This window comes from Aythya ferina (genome assembly GCF_964211825.1).
Source record: "Aythya ferina genome assembly, chromosome: Z".
Taxonomy (NCBI): domain Eukaryota; kingdom Metazoa; phylum Chordata; class Aves; order Anseriformes; family Anatidae; genus Aythya; species Aythya ferina.
The window spans coordinates 68,913,821-68,936,509 of NC_140299.1; the positions used below are offsets into that span (position 1 = coordinate 68,913,821).

The 22,689-nt window shown below is 39.6% G+C and overlaps 1 protein-coding gene across 2 annotated transcripts in view; it reads left to right on the forward strand.

Moving 5' to 3' along the window:
- The window catches only part of DGKQ (diacylglycerol kinase theta), an 89,176-nt gene that overhangs the window by 14,155 nt on the left and 52,332 nt on the right, over nucleotides 1-22,689 (forward strand). Inside the window, exons 2-6 of one of the 2 annotated variants that reach the window (XM_084503340.1) lie at nucleotides 7,557-7,636; nucleotides 15,360-15,459; nucleotides 19,699-19,784; nucleotides 20,514-20,639; nucleotides 22,011-22,164. In XM_084503340.1, coding sequence (XP_084359466.1) covers nucleotides 7,557-7,636; nucleotides 15,360-15,459; nucleotides 19,699-19,784; nucleotides 20,514-20,639; nucleotides 22,011-22,164 — 546 coding nt within the window. The remainder of the gene's footprint in view (nucleotides 1-7,556; nucleotides 7,637-15,359; nucleotides 15,460-19,698; nucleotides 19,785-20,513; nucleotides 20,640-22,010; nucleotides 22,165-22,689) is intronic. The other variant, XM_084503341.1, reaches the window with a different exon arrangement.

Here is a 22,689-nt window from a genome sequence, read left to right on the forward strand (position 1 = left end):
CACAGTCCTAAACACAAAAGCTAAATGTGTCTGTGTTGGCAAGCTGTTACAATGGAAAAGGAGCTCAAAGCTGTGTAGCAAATGTAAAATTTAGTCCTGCAAGCTTCCTGTGAAAAGAGAACAGTGCTTTCCAGTTACTGATGAAAAGACCCTCTCATCCATTAGCTTGAGTGCTGCTGTTTGTATAATCTACCTGATAACGATGTGTTTTATATTCATTTTAAAAAAAAAGAGAGATTTTAAAAAATGTATTTTTCTCCAATCTGTGAGTGCTTAGCCTCTGGGCATTTCCTCAAAGCTATTGTCTTCTAATTATCAATGGATCTCTTCAGTGAACACAAAGGCAGTCCTGCTGAGCAAAACAGCCTGCTCGCAGGACCAAGGACAACTGCAGGGGTGAGCGAAAAGGCCCCTACATGGCAGAGACGCGGTAAGCTTAGCTTGTGTTTTGGCCTGTGTCACATCATGAGCATGCTCTGGAAGAGCAGGAGGGGAGGAGGAAATAACCTTCCCAATTCTGACCAAAATAAAACTGTTTTGATTGTGTTAGGGTGACTTGGCCTGAGTTGTCTTGGTGCTCACATGCCCTTTAAGTCCCACTGATTCATTGTTTGGAAAGTAGAGACTGTTTGAGTTGGCTTGCACAACAGCTTTGAAGCTCTGGTTTGCTCCACGGCGTTGCTAGATTCCTTGTTTGTTTGTGCTCCGTCCATCTACAGGCAGTTGCACTTCCTCCTCCCAGCCTTCAAGTACACAGCAGCAGCAACACCTTCTGCGCAGAACATCCTTGCCATTGTGAGCCTGTGTATTTTTATTGAACTGATCTGAACAAGCTCACTTCCATTTTCGGCTACTCTGGACCCGTCTTTCTTCCCCAGCTGCTCCAAACAGCCTCTTCAGAAACCACTGCTACTGTGCTGAGACGTGGAGCCCTGCAGGGCTGGAGCAAAAGCTACACCATCTTACAAATGCTGACAAATAGAAGTGTTGTTTTGGAAACCTTTCCAGGTCCTGAGTTGAAATAGTTTGGTTTAGTGATCCGCCAGAAGTCCAGGGGGCCCTTCTGTGTTTTAGGGTCAAGTTGGGGAAAGTGGCTGAACTGAATAAACACTTGCTGTCTTTTTTTTTTCTTTCTTTCTTTCTTGAATTCTAGCAGTGATAGCAAGTGTTCTTAATAACAGAGATGTTTTTCAACTTGCTGAGCACTGTCTTTTTTCTTCTGGGAGGGGAGAGGTAAGAAATAACCACCTGAAAGACAAGATAAGATTTGCCACTTTGTGTTTTCTGCTCTGCTTTCTGTTCCACTGTCAGTACATGCCCAAAATAAGCCCCTTTGAAGGTTGAAATAACCACCACCACCTTGCCTCGCTGTCGTAGCTAGCTGTAAAAACAGTTGCAAAGAGAAAGGAAGATACATGGTTCTTCATGGTTGTAGCAAACAGGGCAAGAAATGCTAGACATACCTTTTAATGAGGGAGATTCGGCTTTTGCACATCAAGCACCGGGCTCCTAACAGCAAGGGCTTGGAAGGATACAGGGTGAGGCTGTGGATTGTCTCTCCTGGGTGGATTTCTGGAGCATGTTTGGCTGATGCCTGTCAGGAATGCAAGATTAGCTGAGCTCTTGAGGTCGTTTGCTGCCTGGATTTCTGTAAAAATTAATGTATTACCTACATAATTTCATTACAGTTAACTCTGGAACGTACTGAGGTTCATGCCCAAAATAGTACATACTTCTGCAAAAAAACAATTTTGAGCAATGTAGGTATGTGCTACAGAAATAAAACGCTGTTTAAACCATAGCCTGGATGTTTGAAACCAACTGGGGCAGACTTGTTACTGCTCTTCTGCCTTTCTTCATGAGCTGGGTTTCAGTTTGCAGCTCTGAGAAGAGGATTTAAATCCTAATGCTTCCATCATCCTTTGTGTTCAGGAACGTCCTCGACTCTTCCTTCCTGAGTAGGTGCCTTTTTTGGGAGAAAACCATGTAAGACCTCTACATTCCCACAGGGATTTGTTTTGATAAATGCCAAGATTCTTCTGTTAATCACAGAATTTGTAGCGTTCTCAGAGTGGAGCTGGCGAACGTTTCATAATTCTGAAGAACTCCTCGTAGTTCTGTCTTTGGGGAGAGGAAATGCCTGTAGCCGGAGAGTAGGTTGCAGTGTTGGCTTGATGCAGCACAGGCAAACTCAAGTACTCCCTCTTGCTCTGCGTTGTTGATGCCTTATTTAAGTTGCTGATGTACAGAGCAAAGATTTGTAATAATTATGTCTAGTTAAGAGGAATATTTACGTTGCTAGAAGTACTGATGGATATCTCTTCTCACCAGTAACGTTGACAGGAAGCCTGGCAATGTAGCTGAGGGTATAATTTACCTCTCATTCATTCTTTGTCTTGATGAAAATGAGATGTATGCTACGTGTTCTAATTTATAATCTGCTGTATTGACTTGAAGGAAAAGAATCTTGGCTTATGCGAGTTGTTGTGCTTCAGTGAGCTTCAGGGAGTCACGCTGATTTATTTACAGCATATGAGAGTGACCCTAGCTCTTCAGGCTGTTAGGTGTACTTTCTCTGAAAGCCTGCTCCACTCTTAACATTAGTGCTCTCTACTGCGGTTAATGAAAATGAAAAATACTGAAATTATTGAAAAAGAATCAAAAAATTTCCCCCGCTGGAGTAAATTACCTCTTTGGAGGAAATGGCACGAGCGCTCATTCTTTCTGTAGTACCTGCTGCATTTAAAACATTTCCTGTGAAGCAGAGGGCTTGAAACTGAACCGCATATTCTTCATGCTGCCGAGAGGCTGCTGCTTGACTCGATGCCTCGGAGAGGTGGGTCTGCAAGGCCACGTGCGTGGCAGCGTGGAAGGGAAGAGGCACACACGCTGCCTTTCCAGGGAGTCCACCCAGCCCCAAGCAGCAGCAGACCCGTATTCGTGGTGCCCACCGCCGTGGTGTTTGCAGCCTGGAGGCAGGTGCAAGCTCTCATCAAGGTCCTGCTTCTTGTCAGCTGACTTTGCTTGGCAGCAGTGCTGCTGCTGGTAGCTGCTGGGATTTCTTCAGCTGGAAAAGCAAAAAATTTATTGCGGATGAGTTTTGTCTGATGCATAGAAAGCCTTAACGAGCTGAAGGTTGTGGCACGAAGGAGGAGGAAGAGTCCTGGGTTGCGGTGTGTTATGATAAAGAGAGGAAGTGCAGTAAGGTTAGAGATGGGGAAAACATAATTGTACAACCTGCATCTAATACAGGAAGCTATTTCTAAATGTGCTCAGTTTTTAAGATGAATACATTCAAATTTAAGCCTAAAACTGCTGTGTATTCCAATTCAAGGCAGTAGGAGTACTTCTAAAGTTGCACTTCAGGTACTCATTGAGGATTTCACCTCTATTTCCCCATCTACTGCTTCATCTTTTTTACAGATGACCCTTTCAGGATGATGTATGTTTGGAGAGCTATCATCTGTAACACTTGCAGGCAACCGGTGTCGGGTAAAAGCTGCACAAAATTTAATCTAGTAGAACCACCTTTTTTTTTGTTTTCGTCCTGCGGTTTCCATACATTCAAGGAAATGCTGGCAATGCTCCCCTGCCTACCCAAAGGGTGGTCTGGTGCCAGAGTCAGTTGTTGGCTGTAACCACAACCTTTTATTTGTTGTTTTTTTCCGAACGTTTTACCAGCAGATAGATGTAGCCACGGCTAGCGAACACGGAAAGGACCTGCCTGGAACTGAAAGTTGGCATTCACCACATGTGAAATGCTGAAATAAAACCAGACTGAGGGCAGGCCTGCTTTTGAGCAGCAGACAGAAGCGATAAAGGGAAGCAATGAACTTGGACAAGGCTGCAGGTGGGATCTGGGCTGTGGTGCCTTGGTAGAGATGTGGATGTGGATGCTGCTCCAGTTGCCCACCACCCCCTCTGAAAGGGCAGTAGTGAGCTGAGAGTTTAAAAGGGACGGTGGCTGCTGAGGACTGCAGGGGAATCTTTGTTTTGAGTGATTTAATTTCAGTCCACCGTCGTATTGCCAGGGGCTGATGAATGTAAGGTGGAGTGCTTGAAGGTGACACGCACAAATGCCTATGTAGCCTTTTAGGTTTTTTTGTAGAGAAATGCAGAGTTTTCATTTGTGCTCTCCTTTCACATGTCAGGCAATCCTGTCCTGTAAACCCTCTGAGACAGGGATTTCTTCCAAGTCTTAAATTTAACAAGATGCCCCAGTGAATTATTGCTTTTCATTTAGTTTTATTTATATTCACATTAATGAGTTGAGTATGTGCTTTAATGTGTTGCTCTTATGTTTTTCCAGAAATGAAAAACTTAATGTACACTGATAGCTGGGAAAACAATTCTGAGTTACTAGTCCATTTGTGGCTGAGCTAATGTTTGTTTTAAAAACAAACAAACAAACAAAAAAAGCCATTTAGTCAACTGGGTCGTTCAGCGATCGCTAACTGTAGTTAAAAGGTTAGAAGAAACTCTGGCAGGTGCTTGCTGAGAGTGGCAATTTGTGCAGGTGAGCACAGTGCGAGCTAGTGAGCTCTGGCGTTCATGCAGAACTGAACAAAATTGCTATCTGCCAACTCACCCAGGCAATACTGAGAGGTCGTGTTGTCTCTTCACGATAGGAGATGATATTTTCCCAGTGCTGTCCATGCGACAGAGATGTTGTGGTGTTTCTTGTGAATTTCTAGAGCTTGCTGCAGGTCTCCTGCGCATGCAGGGCGTGCATGGAGAGAGCTCCCTGCAGCACGAAGAGGATCAGATCGCGCAGACAGCAAGAGGGGATTGCTGGGAGGAGGAGAGAGCATGGTTGCTGCTTGTGATGCTGGTGCACCTGAATTGTGGGGTGTATGGACCAGAGGCAGAGGAGGATGTCAGGATGAGCGCAGGTGGCAATCTGGGAAATATTTAGGTAAGCCCTGCTCCGGGAAAGCATTGGAGGGTGTGTTTGGAGGAAGAACTGCAGTTTTGTTAAGCTCAAACTGTGTGCCCACTGAAATGAGATGGATGCTCCTGGGTTACGAACACACGTGTCGGTAGGTCCAGAGTGAGTCTTGTGTTAAGTCTGTCACACTTCGAGAAGAGGGGCAAACCTGCTTTGGTCTTTGTATTGGCATTCCTTGGTCCTCCTTGGAGAGCAATTTGGTAGCTCTACTTTTAGAGCTACAAGTGCTAAATGTGCTTGTGTTGGCCCCTGTGGGACAGGGAAACGACACTTAGCTAGGGCTGTCCTCTCTGCTGGACTCAATGCACATGACAAGCATGTTGTCTGCTGCTTCTTCCAGATCAAAACGTTTGTGGGAGCCATCTACAGTGCGTTGCTCTGTTCTTCCCTTTGTGGTCTGACTAGTTGAGAACCAGGAAAATGCAGGAGAAAGCTGCCATTTTAATTAAATTCTTTAGTCACTGAAGTTTCCTCCTTGACTCTCTCTCACCCCTTTGTGAAGCTCTTGAGAGCAGCCTGTAGGTGTCTGAAGCTTCATGTTGTCACCTTTTGCAGGCTGGGGACCTAACAACCTCTGTCAGCTTGCTCCTGCCAGCCCCCTGCACCTAGACAGGTTCAGCTTAAACTTCAGGGACCACCCGCAAAATAGTGAAGAGGCTTCCTAAACGAGTGGTTGGGGCAAATGTCTTCTGGTGGTAGCATGCGTGGTAAAACCCAGACTGGTGGGAAGTGGGCAGCTAGCTTTTTTCCTACAGCCTCTGCAGACCTGTCTGCACAGCAGCCAGCTGCCTTCCTGCAAGCCTGAGTGGAAACGTTGTGGAGACCTGAGGGGAGACTCGGTTTCACCTGTCTACGTCCATGTCTACAGCCTACATCTACATCCAATCTAAGTGAATTCGTAAGAATTCACCATTCTGGGTCTGTCCTGCTTTTTTGGAGCAGGAGATGCATCTACAATTACTAGATTCTCCTCGGTTTCATCTGTGCTGATGTGCTGTATGCTCCTTCACGTGACATTTACATACGTTGGGTGTCTGCATTTTCAGCTCTGAGAATCTCCTTTATCACCCCTTCGTTGGCTGTTCCTGCTGCTTATCTGCCCCATGGAGTCAGGAATATTATCAGCCATAGAGGTAGATGTAACACCTGATAGCACCAAACAGAAGGCCTCAATCTGCTCTGTTCCTGCTTTGCATTTCATTTCCGTAGTGGTCACTCTGTGTTCAGCCATGGATGGCGAATAGCACAGCAATGACTTGCAGTGGTTTTTTTTTTCCTCCGTGACTTCCAGACAGATGAAAAGCAAATGTCAGCCTACCACACATATTAAAAGGAGCGCTTATATGAGTGGGGTCATCTTCCTTTCCATGCCACCGAAAGGAAAGGTTGCTTTCTGTGGGCTGACAGTAAGCCACAGAAAGGAGTGGGCCTGCATTTAAATTGTTGTGTTGACACGGGAGAAGGTGGTGTTGTGAAATCACAAGTAAATGAGCTGGAGAAGGGGGAGGAGAAGAAAATGGTCTGCCTGTGATGGCATGAGCACATGCTACCAGTAACAGCAACGTGAGTCCTGCACATGGGCTGCAGATGGGAAGCTTGATGTGGGTTTTCTGCAGTTGCTCATGAAGCTTAGGAAGCGTGCAGCATGCTTCTGAAAACCAGGGACGTGCAAAAACTTCATGTGTACCAAGATCACTGCAACTCGTGAGGGATCTTCTGCCAGAAGCTCTGGAAAGGTGCTTCCACATGAGGGACTGAGGCCAGAGCTTGTACGCTTAAGGCTTCGTGCTTGACCTGGAAGAGAGTAATTCTGAAAGGTGGATGACTCTAAAGCCATACCTGCATGGCGTATTAGTTCGTTGGTGCGAGGTGGTGGGAAAGAGATAAAGAATCCCTTGTTCCCTGTGTGCAAACTAAACCTGTAAACCCGCGGCACGGAGCTGTGGAAAATAGCATCCCCATGAAAAACGAGTCATCAAACACTGTCTTGGTCAAAATGCATTTAATAAAGCTTGGGTGAAATCCTAAACCTGATACTGACACAGTAATAAATAAATAAATACATACATAAAATAATTAATTGCTCTCAACTTTCAAAGCTGCATGTAACTGCTTTTAGTTTTGTCTCTTCATCCATTACGCTCGGTGAGTGTGAATGCTGTCTTCCTATTTATTCCTGTCACATGCAATAGCTTTTAGAAAAAATCCCTTTTAAACACGTCCATCTACTCTGGCAACATCAAAGAGATCTTTTGGACCACAGGCTGCTTAAAATCTCTTCTGAAAAATTAAGAGCTCATTTTGGCACTTAGAGAGAGTGAGTCTAGGGGGGAATGACTTGCTGCTGGCCTGCAGTGCATTCAGATAAGCTCTCCTCCTTTATTTTCTATCACCAACATCTTGGTAACAAAACTGGCTGGAGACATATAACAGTCGTGTAGATACCATATCTAGTGGAGAGCAAATGTGATTAAGAAGACGTTTTCCCAACCGTATTTCACTCAATGTGATTATTTTTTGTTGTTGTTTTCTTCTTTCTTTTTTTTTCCACCAAAATGTCCCTTCTTTGTGAAAGACTTGCTTATAGTTCTTTGTTTGATTTCCACAGTTTGCAACTTCATGTCTCATGAAAAGTGCCTCAAGAATGTCAAGATACCTTGTTCATGTATTGCTCCCAGCCTTGTAAGGGTGAGTAAGCACACGCTGTCATGTCTCCTTCATGGCACAACGGCACAGATTTATCGCTAGATAATACGGTGTAGTACAGCTTGTTAATATTAAAATGCTTAAATCAATCGTGTTAGTCATCACTTAAGCTTTTATGGCTGCTCAGAGAAAAAAATATACATTTCCTTTGAAACGTCCCTGATACGGGCAGCTGTAGACAGTCTGTCTTCAAAGAGTGGTTATTTGCATTCTTTATATATTACTAGACATTTTTAATTGTGTCATTACCTGGAAGTCTCACAGTAATGGAATGGGGTGACTGATTGAAATCAGTGCTCTCAGGAAACTATACCATGTATCATACTTGAAGAACTCTGACTACCACCATTTTTTTCAGCAGTAATTACACCTTACTGGAAAAATGCTAAAGCTTTTCTGACTAGTGAAGGGGCTGTGTTTGGCTTCTATTGATTACTGCTCTTGAGAATTTGCTTGCTTATTGTGTCCAGAGAATAAAGGTGTTGCATTAAAAGCATAGGACTTAAAAAAATAAGTAAAAAAATAAAAAAATAAAATAAAATCTAAAGACAGGGCTTCCAACTGATGGTAAGAGTTCAAATGTATGTATTTTGGTTATTAATAAAGTGTACTCTCTTCAGATGCCCTGTGACCTTTTCTGCCCCATGACTTTAGGTGAAAGAGAGGGATTGATTTTGAAGATGATAATGTGTTGCAACTATGGTATTAAGAAGCTAAATTGAGGAGAAAACTGTGTGTTATCCACCTGGAGGGAAAAAAGGGGTGAGAAGCTTTCTAGATAAGTAGGAAGACACTACAAATACCGTACAGAGCATTATGCAAAAGTCAAATGAGACTGCTGTAAAATCAAAATGAGAAAATGGTGAGCCTTACAGACCTCACTGACTAAAACCATGTTTATGAGATACTCACTGTATAGATCTGGGAACCTGCAAGGGGGGCTTTTTTGCATTCAAAAAAGCTTTACGGGTTCCTTTAAGTCGTGGAAGCCTATGTAGGGGATGGCAGGAGAAGGTCTAAAACAGCACGTAACTAGAGTTACAGGAAGCAGACAGAGACATTACCCACTCGTTTTTATTTGATGTGCTTTGTCTAGATGCTGCTGCTGTTCAGCCTTTGCTACATACTTCATCTTCCCCACGTACTTTCATCTTGGGAGGTGTAATTTAGATTGGGAAAAAGTTGGCTGATGCACAGAATGTCGCCAGTGAAAGAATAAGAAATATTGCTATTATTCTTCCAACCCCAGTGAAGGGACATGTAGGTGGTGAGAAATGTTATTACTAAGAATTAGCATCTTTACTGTTCCAGTATGCTGGCAGTCAATTGTGGCATGGGAAAAGGAATGATGAGTCACACAGCAGAGGGATCTTTAGGGGCATAGTACACATCTAATTTAGAAGTATTCATTAAGTTCAGAGCCAAACTTCTGAACATTCTTGACTTCTTCTTTTGTAAATTTGCTCTACATATAATTTATTGTCCAAAATAGTACTTGTTGCTTTGCTTTTGCATGTTGAACATCATGCACTGAAATACATTAATGGTCCTACTTTCACCAGTCATGGGCATCAGTTCAGGGGTTTGTTTTGTTCCCTTGCCAGTTCCTGTTCCCTACTTGCCCCAACACATACATTTGATCTAATTGTTCTTCGTTTACACATCAAATCTGAGTAATCTTACTGTGCAGTGGAACTTAGGAGTGCTGTTGTCTGCTCTCAAGACTGTTTGCTGTTCAGCGTTGCCAAATTTAGCTGTGAAGTCGTCTGCCTTATCCATGTTAAGTTGTAATGATTATGTTTCAAAAATACAGCATTGTGCTATTCTTTCTAGACAGGCTTGTCATCCTTGACATAGTCATCCAGGTTGCATTAATCCTGGTCTTCTGTGGAAGTGAAGTCTGACATATGGGAGATGTTGTTTTGCATGCAAGTTCTGTCGAAGTAAATGTTGAATTTGGCACTTGCTTCAAAAACAAAACAGAGCAAAAAGTGAATGATGGTCATTTATAGAATGTGTGGAGAGTTTATTTTCTTAATCTCTGGGTGCTTTCAGATAACTTGAATGTATCTTTTTATTAAAAGGTCCAGTGTAGGAGGGATCACAGGTAGGATTTTTTTCTGATACTTCCTTCTAGCATGTTAATATTCAGTGTGTTACAGAAATCAGATTTTTTTATTTTTTTTTAATCCCCTGGATTTCATCTAGAGAAGAGGGCAATCGCTAAAGCTCATCAGACTGTATGTCATTGAGTACTAAGCCAAACTGTCAGAGAATCATTTTTCAGCAGACATTTCATGGAAACTTTCATTCCTGAGAGTAGGGTTTCCTTCCTAGGGTCAAGTAAAGGCCCACAGAGTTGCAAGCATGCCATGGCTACATCCAGTCTCAGATAATTCTTAATGAGTTTGCTCTTTAGGCTGCCCTAAGGAGTTTTCCTGCACTATTACTAATCATTCTCACCTGCACTCGGTGTTCCAGACTGGATCCAGGTCATGATGTTTCGAAATGAAACTTCACAGATTGGTCTTCTGAGCAAGCCTGTTTTTTTATGGTTTGCAAGATTTGTTCCACTGCTGAGGTCTCTGCAACTTGTCTAAGTTTAAACACACTCCTCCCTACATTCCCATAGGTATTTGCCTACTCTGAGGCATGTGTTTAAAAAAAAAAAGTCCAAACAAAAGACAAAATAACAATGAAAACAAAATCTGTTTGACTGCATGTGAAATGCAAGGTTTTCTTTTCCTTTGTTAGGTAACAATGAGTCACAAATTTTTGCCTCTTAAATTTGCCATGTAAGTGAGGGGTGGTTGTATATAGCTGTACTTTGAACACTAAATATAAACGAGAGTATAATACAAGTAGTTTTAGTGAAGTTGGACATTTACGATACTTGTTTTTCCTCAATTTGTTTTTGTGTTGGGCATTGCTGTAATGTTTTCTAAACGTTTCCACTTCAAGAAGGGTTGATAAACTGTTTGCAAAATGTCACTAAGTGCCTTTGTTCTTAAAGCCAGGTTGTCTGGAGTGGAAACATGCTGGTTGAGGCCATCAGCTTCTTGTGAAGGTTTTTATGCTAAAAATAAAATGTGGCTTTGTGGTTCTGAGCTTGGATAGCTGCTGCTTTTAGAGGTTGTGATACTGAATGAGGTTGTGGAGCTCACAGAGGTCTCTGCTGGGAGCAGCAGGCGTTGTTGCTCCTGTTTGCTGACCTGAGCCTCTCCGTCTGGGTGCTGCGTTCACATGTGTGCAGTTGGCTGTGTGGGTCAGTTCCTGTATTTCTCATGATCTGACAGAAAAATTGAAAGTAGCAGAGAGGAAAGGTCACGCAGGTTAGGGTAAATACGCCAACACTTCTGATAATCTATTCTGATTTGGGCAGTTAGTAGACGTGCAGCAGCAGCACCTAATTCTTCTGCAGCTGAAAGGCTACTGCACTGGGACACAACCTCTCTCCTGTTTCTTTTCCCTCCTTACCTCTTTCTCCCTACCCAAGAAGCAGTGGGAAGCCCTGACAAAATGGGAGATGGAGATCATCAAAGCTTGGTTACCGCTTCACTTGCCTTGGAATTATAAATTCTCGCAGTCTCATTCAGCTGTCAGATGGATTTTTCTGTGATTGCTTCAAGAGAGCAGAAGAGAAAAAAAAATCAGAACACAATTTTGGAGAGTCATTCCTATATACTAGTTGCAGGTGTTATGTCTTTTACGCGGGGAAAAATGCTTCAGTGAATTCTCGGTGAGCTTCTTCTACTGCTTCTCATTACCAGAGAGCTGTAGAAGACCTGCTGAAATGCAGTGTTTGTAAATAAGCTGGTTGCCTTACTACTGTTAAGTCTCATCTTAAAATTATTGTATATTTCATGTGCATCTGTCAAGGGACTTTTTGTCCTGTCCCTCTTGTATGTAAGTGCTTTTCTGGGGAGGAAGCCAGGAGTTAGATGTGTAACATGAATTTGAAAGCAAAAAAATGTGTGCTTAATGTTTTTCCTCTTTCATGCTTTATGAAAACCATTTTGGGGGAAAGTTCTTTGTTCTCTTTCTTCTTCCCCTTTTATTTGGCTATAGGCTTCGCTATAGTGGTATGTGGGCTTTTTAACAGGGTGCCTGTCATAGAAATTGCTGGACTCAGGCTGATCTGATCTTAGCAGGTAGGTCTGTCCCTAAATTTCAACACTTGGCCCCCAGCTGCACTGTTTCAGAAGGCAATTGATGTGTGCATTCTTTCCTTGCATTAGCACCAATTAACATTTTGATAACTAATTCTGAATATTGAAATTTCTTTCCTCTGCTGTCCTATGATACTGCTTCTCTTTGCATTCACACCCGATTTCAAACCTTGCAAGTGGAATGTGCACTTAAAGTTCCTTTGTAACACCGACTGATACATGGGGTGCACAAAGGAAGATCTTCAGTTTGGACACAGAGAGCAATTGACTGGCTTTGTCCATAAAAGGAAAAAGTAGAAATACAGTGCAAAATGCAGAGTACTTGTGTTGCAGAAATAAAGACCTTTCATTAATGAAGCGGAGAGGCTTCAAGCAAATGAAAGATCTGTCCATGAAAGATCTGTGACTAGCTGGGGGGCATTTTTTTTCAAGATTCAGGCTAAAATCTTTTTGCCTCAGCTGGTGGAATAGCATCTGCAGCTGGGTAAAGAATAGGCATTTGTGTTCTTCCCCTACTGAGGTATCTGGAAGATTGCAGACAAGTAGTACTTGACCTGACCTGAGGCAGGTCTGTGAGATGGTTCGGGTGGCAGCTGGGCTGCTCTGTACATTGTGATTGCACTTCAGTGGAAAAACACATTAAACTGATGATCTGCTGTTCACCGTGTGCTTGACACTCCGTGGCATTTCAGAATGAGGAACAATTTTTAAAGTTATTTCCCGTGTTTTTCTTCCAAATTTTGGAGTAATTTGTTGCTGATGATGCATTTGTTGCTGTTCTTTCTGTGTGATGTGATTGCATGGTCTTGTGCTAAGCACTCACACAGATTGCACTGAAGGGGGTTAGAATCTGTAAGCTTTAGATTTCTGTAGAACCGAATCTTACTGCAAGCTGAAATGAGCTTTTATAGAAATGTGTAACACTAATGCTTTGGATTTCTTAACAGATGGCAGGAAACAAAATGGAGACTAGGAACATCTTGTACATCAGTACAAGGTCATTCTGGAGCTTATGCCAGAGTGTTAACATTATACTTTCTGTTGATGGACTTCTGATCGATACTAAATGTCATTTAATGGTATTACTAGCAGAAATTTTCTGTATCTTTCTCTGGGAATCGATTTTTGTGGTTTGCATAAAGTAATTCAAGGAATTGAATTGGAAAAGAAGTTTTTAACTCTCATCAATTATTAACTTTCTCTCTTTAAGCCCCCTTGTGTGTCTGTAGCTTGCTGTACTTATACAGGTGGATATAAATTAAAGAATAATAGATAACATTTCATATTCTGACATGTTGATTCGCTGGCTTTCCAAGTCTAAGAGTTTTGATTTGTTTATATATTGGGTGCTTGGAACTCATTCAACAACAAAAGAAATGTGGTAAATTGCTCGGAAAAATAGCCTGTGATTGATGAGCTCGTTATGTTGTACTTGCTCTTTTCCATTTTCTCTTCCATGTTACTCCCATCCCATTTCCCACCAGGCTCTGCAGCAGTTTTGTACCTGTAATTTCTAAAGCAAGTTAGAAGGACTGCTTGTAATAAACAAAGCTGCTTTCCCTTGTTCCCAAAAGTAAGAAATTGAAGGAATTGATTTATTTTTATTTATTTATTTTTTCCACATCCAGTGTTTCAATCAGTATGTTGTTCTTTTATCTTTGGCACTGACTTGAGTCTTTAGAAGATTGTCACCAGGGTTTGAATAACTGCAGGATTTAGACTTTGTCTCTTTCCCTTGAGTCTTCTAGATAAGTATGGTCAGACCATGAATAAGTTTGTCTCCAGTCAAAGTCCTATTCTGCAGTCTTTCCAGATTAATCACTGCTTTACACAAAACTCTGCTTTGATCTATGGAGTGTCCTTTTTCTTCAGCAGAACTTCTCTTGCTTATTAAACACTATGACAATAATGAAAAGCCTGCATTTCTATGCCAGTTCGAAGATAAAATAGCCAGACTCAAGGCCAGGGAGAGAAAAGGTCTCTGTATTTCAAACACCAGTTGTTGAAGGGATTGCAAGTCCATGCTGGGTGTCCAAAGCAGGTTACTGAGCACTCCAGAGCTAAAGAAAGTCTCTCTTGATAAATCTATTGATTAAACTTCGAGCAGTCTTCTTTTCCCCTCATGTTACATCTGGAAAAACTTTATCTTGCTTATTTCATTGAACATACTCAAAGTACAGGATTGTTTAGTGTAACTGTGCCTATGCTTTCAAAGGCAGAAATGTGGGTGGGAACTAGAATTTTATAACCAAAAGGGACATTTTAGGTCCTCCAATTTTGTGTGGCCAGTACGTGTCAGATTTGCCACTGGTGGTTCATAAGAAAACCCTCATCTATAAGGAAAATTTTCATACCCTTCTCAATAACCTCGGAGGGCTGTTTACTCACGGATCTAGGAGGAAAAGAAAGTGTCTCTAACTATGTGTACCTTATGTCTCTATTTCCTAATCTTTTTCTGGGAATGATTAATTTAATTTCATGCTTAAATAAACCATGTTTTAGCCTTCACAAGTTTTTGGTTGCTTGGTTGGTTGATTTTTTTTGTGATGCAAGAAACAGAAGATAAATCTGATATGTTTGTCCAAAGGGCTTGTGAGATACAAAATGTGAAATTTGAAAGATTAAAAAAGTTATTAGCCTTAATCACAGCATAATTTTGTGGAAGTTATTTGGGTTCTGGCATTTTAAAGATGCAGTTACGCTTCTTCCTTCTAACGTGGATGTCAGTCTTGACAGAGCTGTGCATCTTTTAGGAAGAGTGGTCTCTAGAAGAAGTATAAAGCTCAAATGTATTTCTTCTTAATTTTTCTTCTTTCCTCCATTGTTCCCTTTTGCCTCCACCTTAAAATGTTACCATTTAATAATCAAGATATTAATGTATCTTTGATATTAATCAAGAAAACACCTATCTTTTTAGGATAAGGAAAGATCATACAAGAAATAAACTTGCCAAAACTGTTGGTACAGCTCTTACCAAGGGGATATTGAAACACATCTTTTCAACATAGAGTCACCAGGAACAGCAGTACAGATGTAGTTTGGAGATTAATCTCTTTACCATCCAGCCAGTTGGCAGAGTTATATTTGGAGAATAGGTGAAAAACTTGTGGAGGATACTGGACTGTGGCAGCATCACACTTTTAGAAACTGTCTTGAATGTGTCTTTAGGGCATGTTGTGTGAGGGTGTATATATAATATATAGCTGTTACTGTTTAATGGTCCTTGATTCATTTAAGAACACTTGAGAGAGGAGCAGAGGTTCCAGATACATTGCATGGCAATGAACCCAAAGGAAACCTTTGCATTCACGGTACTGTGAATCATCGGGAAGCTGACTAGCACTTAAAAATATATATATCATGTATATGTGTATATCTATAAAAAAAAATAGGTATTTAAAATATTTGTTCTAAGGCTTACTCGAGTTCACATCGTATATGCTATCCTATCCTGCATGGTAAAGCAGTTTCTATGAGCTGTAACTGCCATTTGGAAAGCTGCAGCTGATAATGTTTCACATGTTCTTCTTTGGCAGGTTCCAGTTGCACACTGTTTTGGGCCTCCAGGACATTACAAAAGAAAGTTTTGCACTGTGTGCAGAAAGTCACTAGAGTCACCTGCTTTTCGATGTGAAGGTAACTTAAAAAGCCCTACTTGCGTAGCCATCTGTATGTTATCCAGTAGCATATGCTTTTCTTACGGTGCGTATCTTGGGTGTGTAGGTACATACGTGCCAATAATGCCTTTACTGTGTCTGAAAGATTTCCGTGTTGTGTTATCCACTCACTGACAGTGGAAATGTGTACCTCAAGTTAAGGCACCACAGGTCTGTCGTGTTCATGGTGTGCTATGAGCCCATGCCTGAGATGTGTAAAGAATGAGAAGCCGTTCCGACAAAGACTCACTCTGTTGAAGTATTATTTTTTTTTCTGTTTCCAGTGGAAGCTGTTGTTATGGGAGATACCAGGTATTCATGTACCTAAAACCTTCCCATCTCTACAAAAGAATAGGAATACAACTTGAATATAACTTCTCTCTGTGTCACTAGACTCAGACGTCTGTTGCTTGTAACGGGGATGGAGGTGCATTAGGTGGAAAGATACTTGAAAACATTATTTGTCAAAATAGTACTGTTTAGAGTGTTCTAACATACATTCTCTGGGAAAAAAATGAAAGAAAGAAAGAAAAACAACAATGATTAAATAAATCACCCAAACACTATTTCAGGTTCCATTAATTTGAAATATATGTTGGCACAAATACTTCACTGATTTTGTTGTGAGGCAGCTCCTTAATTCTCCCTTGACTCTCTTGTCCTAAATTTCTAGTAGCACTTGGTTTGTTGTTGTTGTAAGGTTCAGTGGAATTTAGTATTTTAAATAAATGTTGCCAGCGAGCTGTTTAAAAACAAAACAAAAAAAAAGTGAAGGAGGCAAAGGAGTCTAATGGGAGAAGAACCAATTCAGAACTGCTTTCAGAATTGCAGTTATGCTAAAGATAATGTCTCATTTGATGTGGTTGCTTAGGTGTATGTGTAGGGTAAATGTTTCTCTCATCAGAGTATTTGGACTTAAAATGGTGCAGTGTTTTTGCTTCTGCTTTTTTTCTGGTGAGTTGCATAACGAATCTAAAATTTATTTCACCAACTGATTGGACTCTGTCATTTAATACAGTTACCATGTGAATTGGCTGCTTCAGTGGGATGGTCAAAGACATACAGATATCACAGAGTTTTTTCCAGTGACTTGTCTTAATAAGGTTCAGAACTCAGTGTGGCATGAAGTAAACATTAAAAAAAAAAAAAAAAAAAGAGAGAGAGAGAGAGAAAATTTTCACTAGCTATGTCTTCTTAATTCTTGAAAATGGTCATGGTTTAGTGGTCTATTTTAGTTAAAGCTTTCTAAATTTTGACTTTTTGTTCTTACTATCTTAATTGTTATATTTTATCAGCTTTGTACCCATTGCAAGTGGATATTTATTTTTTCAGACATTTCTAAACAAGAAATGTTTTTAAACAAGAAACACATGAAGTCACGTGTTATAATTAGGTAATAGAAATGCCCAGATGCTTTTCCTGGTTCATTGAAGGTTCTGAGTTGTGTTCCTAATATGGATTAAATGGATTTTTTGTTTTGTGTGGTGTGACTTTACTATTCTGTGTTCTGAATACTAATAACTCTAAGCTTGTTTCTTTGATACTTTTAAAAAATGTAGTTTATAAAGCACAGTTGAGGTTAATGAAATGTAAGAGAGCCTTCCTCTGCTTTTCTAAAATATTTGTAGAATTTGTTTTAGAAATCAGCTGGTTTAAGCTGTAAAGTTTTAAATTCAAAGGTAGGCATTAGACTTGTCCTTTTGCATACTTCTAACAATTATGCTTAATGTAAAATATTGTGTGTTGGTGTTCTGACATTGAGATTAAAGAACTTTTCTTGGAATATTTGCTATAACTAAGATGGAAAGCAGAGCTAAGATGAAATTACCTGTTCTAAGCAAGTGATTGACATAATTAGATGTACTTTTAAAATAATTTATATAACTTGGTTTGGTCTCCATATCTTACAATAAAATATTAGTTGAAAGAAAAGTTTTTAGGTAAGTGCTACACACTGTGGATGCTTGTGGGGCATCTGTTCTCAGAAATGAGCATACATGCATTGTAACACCTCGTGATATAAATACATATGCTTGAATGGCAAGAAATGTAATACTTGTAATCCAAACTCTGCTGATGATTATTAGTTGCTTTGGATTGCAGTTTTTGCTGTAGAATTCACGAGTAACAGTTGAACCTCAACTCAGGATGTTGAATGTTCCTCTTTCTTTTCTTTCCAAGAAGGACTGGGGGGGCGGGGGGGGGGAAAAAAGAGGGAAAAAATGGACTAACCCAAGCATTTTTTAGTGCTAGATCCTTTTTAAAACTTTCTTTTTAAGCATCAACCAGGAGCAGAAAATTATTTGTGAACTTTTACGTAATGGATAGATTTTCATTTTTTGAGGAGTGCATTTAACATTTTAAAGGCTGTGCTGCCAAGTTATATATCTGAAATAAATCAAGTTTTTTGGCAAATAGAAAGGAATTCACAACACATTCCTTATTAACTCGAACAGAAAACCTTCATTCTTTTATGAGTTAAAGAACTGCGTAGATTTTTAATTTTTTTTGGAGACACTCTGATTTGAATTGATCTTTACGTTCTGACAACTTTATCTTTCCAGCGAGTGGGATAGCTATCTTAAGGGTTTAACTCCTGTGACACTCCTGCTCTTCACACGCACACATTTTCGTTCTAATTATGAATTGGGGTACCTGTTAGTAGCAGCAGGAGGGTAAGGGAAAGAAAAGCTCAGGGTGGGAGGGAGAGAAAAACCTTTTGTATTCTTACACAGTATGTTAAAGGGCAGTGTGTGTTTGTGTTAGCAGACAGTGATTAAAAAAAAAAAAAAAAAAAAAAAAAAAACAATATTTTTGGTAATTTCTTGAAACTATAATTTGGTCTACAGAAACTTTCACTATTATTGACGGTATGACTCAAAGCATCTAGCTTGCCTAGTAGCTGAATCTACAAAACTGTAAAATATTCCTGTTTCTTCTATGAGTATGGTTTGAGGAGAAGTATGAGCTGAGGACAGACCTTGCCACAGCTGCATGTAAGATTCTTGAGCTTGGTAAAGATCCACTGTATGAGAAACTGTACATGAACATCTGTGGTTGAGATAGCAAACCCTTAGGACAGTCTGTGCTTTGATGTGGTGGTAGATCGTGTTTTTCTGCATAATTAGAGTTAAAACAGTGTTCGTGTGGTCACTTTTTTCTAGATCTTGGAGAGTGATTTCAAAACGAGTTGTTATGCTCTAGATGATTTTATACTGTTTTCAGAATGCTTTCAGGTAGCATGGATAGCATTCATGATTAGCACCTTCCCATCTTCAGGTTAAAGTCTTCAGATTATTGTGACATCCTTGGAGCAATAACCCGTTTGAGCAGAACAGGAGAAAAAAAAAAATAGTTGGAGAATCTGACTCCTGCCTCTTACTTTAATGTATTTTTTCATACATCTGTTTGAGTTTCTTAGAGAACTTTCTGAACTATTTCAATAATAAAGCTGAGTGTTGAGATCTTTTAGTTACATTTTTCTTGATATCTGATATTTCAAGTCAGTTTTTAAGAAATGAAGGTACTTTATCCAAAATCAATAAATAAATAACACAAAATGCTCAACAGTCTCCACTGAAACTTCTTCCAGGTAAAGTATCTCACAGGTAGACAGTGTGAAGCTTACTTGAGAGAATGCTCTGAAAAAAAAACAAACTATTGTTTTCCTTTTCCTGACAATGATATGGTAATTTACAGTGTGCAACAATAGCTCAGACAAGTCTGAGTTCATGAAGAACATTATCTTGCGCTCAAGGCTTGATGTTTGGATACAGAAGGAAAACTTTCCTCTGTTAATACTTCTACCATTCAGTTTTTTGGTTTTGATTAAATCAAAGTAGACTTCAGAAGTGATAATGTTAGAGTAGGCAGCTGTTCCCATGAAGTAGTTGAGACAAAGCTGGAATAAGCTAAACAGTTGTTACAGTTTCAGCTTACTGTACTGGAGGAAATACAGCAGGTAGCTATGAGCAAAATTAGCTCAGGTGTTCCTTGAATTTGCTGCATTAGTTTAACACAAAGGAAATTGAGCTACACACAAGGTTGTGCTGATAAACTTCTTTTATTGTCTGTCTTTGCTGAACAAAAAAGAGCATGAAGGGAAGAAAATGCCATGCAGAAAGGTAATGGAAGAAGTCCTGGAGGAAGGGAGAGAGGGAAGAGCAGCAGAAACCAATGGATTTTGACTTAAAGAAGTTTTCTTGTTTTCATCTTTTAGTTTGTGAGCTACACGTCCACACAGATTGTATCCTGTTTGCTTGTAGTGACTGCCGGCAGTGTCACCAGGATGGGCACCAGGACCAGGTAAGTGTGAGCACATCTGCAGCAGAAAGTGGTCACACCTTGTAGGCTAGAGGCAGGGGAGAAGACCTTTTTCTGACCTTTTTTTTTTTTTTTTTCCACGTGCTGACAATTATCAAAGCACTTTTGCTGCTGCTTTGTGGAAAGACATTTTTGTGGCTTTAGAATGTACTGCAGATAGTGAGATGAACATAAATTCTGATAAACATCTCTATTTTTGAGGTTTATAGAAGTCTTGCTGAGAAGTCTGTGCAATGTTTACAACATACTAATTAAAAAAGAAAAAAACAAAATCCATCATCTTTCTAAACACTTGCATTGCAGAAGCTGATATGGATTTTTTTTTTTTTGAGCTGTTGGATGCCGTGCATCCCTGGTAAACACTGTCACATCCCTTAGGCTTCCTACAGTCTGTCTGAGGCAAGACTTCCCAGGTTCTCAGTGTAAAGTATATGTGTAATATTGATCTTTCAGGATTTTTTTTAAGAATAATTGGTTTTGGTGGACTCCAAAGATGATGCATTATGTACTAAATTTTTGGGCCATTTGGTAAGGTCTTCTTGTGAGATGTAGGATTTTTCAGGGTTTTATTTTTATTAAGAAAATATTTAATGGCCTGGTCTGTGTTGCCATTTTCTCAGAGCTGTTTGAATTGCTCATTTTAAAGTTAGGTTGAAGATACTTCTGTACCTGTTGTCTGGTGTAATGCTAAGTTGTGATGTGTTCTACCAGGATACTTACCATCACCACTGGAGGGAGGGAAACCTTCCTTCAGGTGCTCGTTGCGAAGTTTGCAAAAAAACCTGTGGCTCTTCTGAGGTGCTGTCTGGCATGAGATGTGAATGGTGTGGCATTCTGGTATGTTGTGCTGTTGGGTGTATTTGTGGGAACCATATATATATATATATATACATAAGAAATATATGTGTGTGTGTGTGTATATATCTATATATATACACAATTATTTGTCAGTGTATATATTCATTCATTAATTAGATAGGAAATGTGTGAATTCTTTTTTTCCCCGTTAATCACCAGAATAAGCAATTTGCAAAATCTCAGTTAAACTTTATGTGAAATCAATGGAATTTAAATTTAATAGAGACTAATCCTTAAATATTGCAGCTTATAAGCTTGCAGTTAATTTTGCTGTGCAAAATCCAAAGCTCTTTTAAATCACATGAATTCTGAAAAGTCAAAGGCTCACCTTTGACATTCTAACATGCATATTCCTCTTTCGGTGTAGAATACGCTCAACCTGTAATTTTGTGTTAGTAGTGTGTATTGGTTTCTGTCTTTCCCGTGACTTGTGCAACATGATGGTAACTTTCAGTAATCCTTATGAAAGCCAGTCTTCTGCATAGATAAGAATTGGTCCATCCACTGAATACTACCTCTTGTTGAAATATAGTTACAGACCAAAGTAGTGCCAGATGGGGTGCAAGCAGAGACGTTTGTCTGGTAAATTAAATAATTAATTTGCCACGTAATTCTAGATGAGGCATACTATGTAATAATTGTTTAAAATGAAAGTCTTGTGTATTTCAGATATGATTTGAATCATTTAATTTTTTTATATCGTAAAAATTGTGTTTTTTGTATTTGTAATCTGATTCATAATTCCTGAGGTGGCAGGAGCTGTCTTTGAAAACAGCCTAACAACTATAACATGCTACATGGCCACAGTTATAAAGGCATGCATATTCAGTGAAGATAGATCTAGGACAAATACAGAGGCAGAAACAAACCAGTCAAGTCTTGAAATAAAACTCCAAACATCTTATCTCAGAATCTGCAAGCAGGGGCTTGCAAGCAAGTGTAAGAAGTTCTAAATTTTTTTTTTTCTATTTAAAAGTTTGTCAGTTTAACCTGCCTACATTTCCCATCTACCCCAATAAATATTCATATAGATCAGAAGATCCAGGGCTTGAGATCAAAATGTTAATCTTCTCCAGATATCTGCTCAAAATCTTTAGTATTTAATTGAGACGATTTATAATACTTGAAGTTTCTTCATGTGTTAAGACTTCCCATTATTGTTTGTTTTAAAAATTAATGGAGCAGATTAAAATCTAGAATGAAAAAATGTATCACTGATTTCATGAAAGTGATTTACGAAAGGTCTGTACGTCCTAGCCTGTCTTTTGCAGTTCCAGTACATGTTTTGTTATAAACACAGTTGCTTTCTCTGTGTTTCACAAAGTGCTCAATTGATGCTTCTATTTATAGGCTCATGCTGCTTGCTACATAATTGTCACACCAGAATGTACTTTTGGAAGATTAAGGAATATGATTCTTCCTCCAAGCTGCGTGCAATTATTTTCTCGCAACTTCAGCAAACTGCATTGTTTTCGAATATCAGAAAATTTGCAAGCAGAATCAGGTAAAAGCTTTCAAAATTGAATGCAACTAATTGATGAGTGTGTTTAACTCAGTGTTATAATTTACTGGAGTGTATGATTGCTAATTTTCACTGCCTTTTGTGACAATACTATAACTTTTTGCTAAATCAGGGCACAGGATACAGGTTCTAAGTGCAGACTGAGCAACTGGAAGAGTGTTCTTTCAATAATAAGCATGCAGAAAGTAAAAACCTAAAATGCAAAAACTTTTGTGGTAGATTAGTGTTGTTGTTGTTGTGACGAGCACTTGCTAATACACATTTTTTATATGGCTTGGATATATGCAAATATTTTCAATTACCTCTTTGACTTGGTGAGAGGGTTCTGCCCTTGTAAGATTTCTGTGCTGAAAGGAAATCATATATTTAGCAGGATAATGTTCTGCTGCCATCTAGAGTGTATGTTTGTTTAATAGCTCTTTAGGATAAAGAGAATTCTTTTGAACTACCAAAGTATTTTTTGTTTGATACTTAAATTACGTTCTTGTAAAGCTTTTCTTTTGGTAC